The sequence below is a fragment of the Sapajus apella genome, unplaced genomic scaffold (genome assembly GCF_009761245.1).
Source record: "Sapajus apella isolate SASKATOON/1434 unplaced genomic scaffold, GSC_monkey_1.0 scaffold55, whole genome shotgun sequence".
Lineage (NCBI taxonomy): Eukaryota > Metazoa > Chordata > Mammalia > Primates > Cebidae > Sapajus > Sapajus apella.
The window spans coordinates 13,928,827-13,934,826 of NW_022436995.1; the positions used below are offsets into that span (position 1 = coordinate 13,928,827).

Genomic DNA, 6,000 nt, shown 5'->3' on the forward strand with positions numbered 1-6,000 from the left:
CATCCTTCAGGGAATGAAAGGGGTTTGTTTAACTCCAAGCGCTGTCTCTAGGCTTCAGCACGTTAAATCTTATCTATTCATTCTCAGCCAAGCCTACACCATACCCTGAATGTCACTAAACCGTAGGAGAGGCCAAGAGAGAATTCAAGCACAGTCAACCTCCCCTACTGAGACTAAATCCAGGAAGTTGATCCCCGCCAGTTTTTCTGTACTGTATGTGCTTCCTTCTCCACATCTCCCCACACCCTAAAATAATCCCCTATAAAAAAATTTTAAAGTTGTCTTTCTTGAATTCTTCTGTGGTTAAGATTATGCACAGCCACTCCTGAATTTTTAAAATTCTATAGTGAGGATTTTTTTTATGCGTCTGTTTCTTTTCTTCAGATCCCAGCTCTCATTATGTGATTACCCTGAAAGCATTTAATAACGTGGGCGAAGGCATCCCCCTGTACGAGAGCGCTGTGACCAGGCCTCACACAGGTACGGTATCCCATCTTTCCTAGTCTCCAGCGCTTTTCCCAGCAGTTTAGGCAGAATATTGGCACAAGGCCTATCCTGTAGGTGTTGGTGAAGAAAAAGCGTATGGTAGTTTCAGGTGCTGACTTCAAATGGGAAGGTGGGCTTTCAGCATGGAAAGTTCTGTTAATTCCTGTTTTGCTTTTTTGGAAGATGCTGATTTTGTCACGTAAGCCATTTTATGTAGATATATACACATGTTTTAAATGTTAGGATGTGGAAGGCAGAGTTTTGAGCTAATTAAAAGTGATTTTCCATCTTTTGGGCATGTGATTTGAAACTAAAGTGAGTCAAAAACAAAAAGGATAGATTACTGACTGCAGCAATAAACACATGTGATTTGTGAACCCAACATTTACTAGTCACCCGAATTGGTTAGGAAAGTGTTTTTCTATGTGCCTTTCGTGAGCTTGAGTATAAGGCCAGAGGTACTGTCCATTTGATCAGTTATACATTTATTACAAAGGAGACCAAATAGTCATTGTTTTTCTTTGAATTATCTACTTAAAATATCTCTAAAATAAAGTAATATACATGTCTTGTAAATTTTTCTATAGATATATAAGGCCTAATTTAGATCCAAAAGAGAAGGTTTACTGAAATAAATATGTTAGAGTTAAAAATTTTTAAAAAGAGCACTGGAAACCAAAGAAGTTATTTTCAGAAATTTTCTTTTTCATTTATTTCCCAAAACTTTGATTCTCTATTGTCCAGTGATGTCTGCTAGATACATTGCATAATTGTACAGATTTGGTAATATTCTTTAATAAAGCTTACCTTTCTTGAAGGAAGAGTACATATACCCTTGAGTTCCTTTTGCTTTATTTGGGTGTGAGCTGTGTCACTGTACTGACATTAGAACTAGCACATCAGGAGGTCTAATAATCTCTGTCTTTTTTTTAAGCTTTTTAAGAGTATCTAAGAGATTGTTTAATTCCTACACATTTGGTAGTTCTGCACATTTGGTAGTTCTGTCCTGTCTTATTTGTGCTTACATTTTATAATTTCTTTTAGCAATAGCATTAGTATTATAAAAAGGAGAAAAGATTATGTGAAAAAGAATATTTAAATAAGTGGTCTACTGCTTTCTAAAATCAGACTATAATAGTAAAAAACAAGTTTGAAATTATTTTATATGGCTTAAAAATGTAGCCTGCTGGCTAGAAATATAAAAGAAAATATTCCTGAGTCATATAATCTAGATATGTTTTCTAAGAGTTGCTACATATAAGAAAAAAAGTTTTCCAAGTATTCTAGTGACTTCTACACCTGAAGGTGCATTTTCTGTAATTAATTGGTATGTGTCCTGCCAAACTTTGAACAAAGCTCTTGGTTATATAATGTATGCTGCTCCTCTGTTATTTTTAGTTGTCATTATGCAGGAAATACACAAATGGAGACTATTACTTTAGCTTACCAATTATTCATAAACAAGGTCTATGCTATTGCACATTTTGAGTAAGAGGAAGGACTAGTCACCATGACTATGTGAGAAGCCCATTGTAAACCCTGAACTTAAATCAGTATGTGTACTTAGAAAACCTAAGCATGCATTGAGGAAGCCCATGTGGATCCTGCTGTATTGCCCTGGGCCCATGCTGCATGGTGCTTCTGTGCTCATTCTGGCCTCAGAGAAGGCATCTGTTGTATGTGGCACAGGACAGCGACATGAGTGTAGGCTTTCCATCAAATAAGTACTGTATAGTACTCTGATTTCTGAAGTTTGGGAAGTTTGTTACTGTATAGTACTCTGTATAGGACTCTGTATTTGTACTGTATAGTAAGTACTCTGATTTCTAAAGTTTGGGAAGTTTGTTACTTGGAACTGCGATAACCATGCCATTTCCCTTAACTGATGGGGATTCATCACTGGGTTGTTCTCTGACTCAATGGAACAGACTGGTAGATAGTGTCGTGGTGTCGGCTTACCTTTCCTGAAGGAAGAGTATACCTTGAGTTCCTTTTGCTTTATTTGGGTGTGAGCTATGTCACTCTACTGTCTTTAGACTCAGGGAGTCTGAACTTGACCCTTTGTGGGTACCATATACCCTCAATACCCATGGCTGGCATTCAGGACTCAGGTTTGAGAGTTGGATCCTTACACGATCAGTGATATCACAGATAACTCTTGTCCCAAAAATTCAGCCATATTCACTGGAATCTCAAAACAAACTACGAGCTTTGTATTGTTCGTTTAGAAATTGTACTCCTGATTTTAAAAGCAGTTTTTTCTTCATGAGCCTTTTTGGTTTTTTTGTTGTTGTTTTGAGATGGAGCCTCACTCTGTCACCCAGGCTGGAATACAGTGGCAAAACCTTGGCTCACTGTAACCTCTGCCTCCCGGGTTCAAGCGATTCTTGTGCCTCAGCCTCCCGAGTACCTGGGACTACAGGCACCCGCCACCATGTCCGGCTAATTTTTATCTTTTTAGTAGAGACAGGGTTTCACCATGTTGGCTAGGCTGGTCCTGAATTCCTGATCTCAGGTGATCTTTCTGCCTCAGCCTCCCAAAGCGCTAGGATTACAGGCGTGAGCCACTGTGCCTGGCCTCATGAGCCTTTTGAACAGGAGTTAGAGTTTTCAAGTTATTTTAAGAAAATTCGAGCATGAATACATTAATATAATCACCGGATTGTCACATTTTAATATGCCTATAGAATGCAGTAGACAATATAGTTTATTACTGCTTCTCTTAACATTTTTTGTAATTTTTTCCTGAAAGAACACAAGTGGAAATAGTCTTTTAAATGAATGGTGGTTCTCTATTAACTCCGAATTTTCTTTCTTTTTCTCCATTTCTCACCTTTCATTCCATTATATTACCCTGCATTTCCCTTTTATTTTATTTTTGTTTACATTAAAATGCCACTTCCCCTTTTTAATTATTTTCTGCTTAGACACTTCTGAAGTTGATTTATTTGTTATTAATGCTCCATACACTCCAGTGCCAGATCCCACTCCCATGATGCCACCAGTGGGAGTTCAGGCTTCCATTCTGAGTCATGACACAATAAGGATCACGTGGGCAGACAACTCGCTGCCTAAACACCAGAAGATTACAGACTCCCGATACTACACTGTCCGATGGAAAACCAACATCCCAGCAAACACCAAGTACAAGGTACTGACACATTTGCTCTGGGTGAAAAAAGCGAACCATCGTTGGTATTTTCTAATTTTAAAGCTCTCAATTCACGTTTTTTTCAGAATGCAAATGCAACCACTTTGAGTTATTTGGTGACTGGTTTAAAACCAAATACGCTCTATGAATTCTCTGTGATGGTGACCAAAGGTCGAAGGTCAAGCACATGGAGTATGACAGCCCATGGCACCACCTTTGAATTAGGTATGTGTTGTCGGGAACCATGTCACATGGCATTTCTTCTCTTTGCAAGAAATGAAAGCCAGTGGAAGTCTGTGCTCATGTTGTGCCACATTCCAAGTCATGAGGCACTCATCCCCTGCTTTTACTACCCAAGGAAAGAACTGAGTGCATGAATTGACATATTTACAAAACATAGTGAGCAACTACATGTGGAACTCAGTGTTTGCTGTTTCAGCTGATGAATAATGTTTTTTTAATCATTGAACAAGAACATTAGCAAATAACACAATACTGTAATGCAAAGCATAGTAGATTTTAGGAATCAAAAGACTTGAGTTAAATCCCACGTCAGCCATCTATTGACATGTGATCATGAGCAAGTCATCCAGCCTCTCTAATAAATCTTGGTCTCTTTCATCTATAAAAGAGGAGTAACAGTGCCTTTCTTACTGTATAGGAAAGAGGGATAACAATCTCCACCTTTACTACTTTATAGGGTTATTGTAAGGGTAAAATAACCCTTACCATAATCCTATAAAGTGTAAATAGATACTTTATAGGGTTATTGTAAGGAGGAATAGGTAGGGGAAACATGGTAAATTACAAAGCACTGGGTAGATGTAAGGGATTATTCCCATTAATCCTGCTTTACTGGTAAACTGAGATAGAAGAGATGAAGTGACCTGCCTTTGACCAAGCAGTTCCACTGCCATGCTTGCGGGAGCCTGAACACTGTGCTAGGTGACCCCAAAGCTGCCTCTGCAGTTTCTGTGCAAATAAATTAGTGTCTTATAAAATCTTCCACTGAAATAATCTCTAAGATCTCTGTAAGAGAACATGAGAGAGAAAAGATGACTAAGCAAATTAAAGAGAGAACAGGCCACCTGGGCTTGAGATTGTTTGGTTTTTGCTGACTTTTAGACATGCCTTTCTGCACCCCCTGGGCTTTCCTAGTCTAGGGATATACATAACCATTTCAAATCTCTGTCTGTTTTGGCCTCCTATTTCTTTCTCTCCTATATGTAAATAGTGCAAAATTGAGTTATAAATTCTCTACAAACTGGGCTTGGCCTTAATGTCTTTTTGTCTTCTGCACAGTTTGTTGGACTTTATACAGAGAAAAGGGTTGGATTTGAAGAGTTAGAAATATAGTGCATGCAAGTTTAAATAGACCTCGAGTTTGTTTTCTTTGCCCACCATTTTAAGAATATGTTTTTACTTTAATCCCAACCCATTAGCTAACAAATGAGATTGTGTTTTCCCTTAGGATATTTGTGTTTCACCAGGCTTCCTTACATTTTACACTAGGAGAATCCTGGTACTTTAGGAAGAGTTGAGTAAATTTAAGGATGTACTTAATTTGCTCATTTTCCTACTAGTGTGTTAAAAGTTTTCAGCTATAATATGGAAACACAAGAAACATACTATCCCGTTGCATAAACAAACAGCTTCACTTTAGAGCAGTAACCTCAATAGTTGGCAGTATGTTTTCAAAATATAAACTCATAGTGAAAAATATTAATCTGTAAATCATCTATTCTTTGAAGAAACAGAGCTTTTAAAAGTTCTGTTTGGGGCTGGGAGTGGTGGCTTGCACCTGTAATCCTAGCACTTTGGGAGGCCAAGGCAGGAGGATCACTTGAGGTCAGGAGAGTTCAAGACCAGCCTGGCCAACATGGTGAAACCCTGTGTCTACTAAAAATACAAAAATTATCCGGGCGTGGTGGTGCACGCCTATAATCCCAGCTACTCGGTAGGCTGAGGCACAAGAATCGCTTGAACCCAGGAGGTGAAGGTTGCAGTGAGCCAAGATCACACCATTGCACTCCAGCCTGGGTAACACAGCAATACTTCATCTCAGCCGGGCGCGGTGGCTCAAGCCTGTAATCCCAGCACTTTGGGAGGCTGAGGTGGGTGTATCATCTGAGGTCGAGAGTTCAAGACCAACCTGACCAACATGGAGAAACCTCATCTCTACTAAAAATACAAAAATTGGCTGGGTGTGGTGGCATATGCCTGTAATCCCAGCTACTCAGGAGGCTGAGGCAGGAGAATTGCATGAACCTGGGAGGTGGAGGTTGTGGTGAGCCGAGATCGCGCCATTGCACTCCAGCCTGGGCAAGAAGAGCAAAACTCTGTCTCAAAAAAAAAAAAAAAAA

General features: G+C 39.2%; 1 protein-coding gene across 10 annotated transcripts in view; it reads left to right on the forward strand.

Moving 5' to 3' along the window:
* The window catches only part of NEO1 (neogenin 1), a 249,702-nt gene that overhangs the window by 208,928 nt on the left and 34,774 nt on the right, over nt 1-6,000 (forward strand). For 8 of the 10 annotated variants that reach the window (XM_032244757.1, XM_032244754.1, XM_032244762.1 and 5 more), the window contains exons 16-18: nt 385-480; nt 3,414-3,637; nt 3,724-3,862. In XM_032244757.1, coding sequence (XP_032100648.1) covers nt 385-480; nt 3,414-3,637; nt 3,724-3,862 — 459 coding nt within the window. The remainder of the gene's footprint in view (nt 1-384; nt 481-3,413; nt 3,638-3,723; nt 3,863-6,000) is intronic. The other 2 variants (XM_032244756.1, XM_032244758.1) reach the window with 1 other exon arrangement.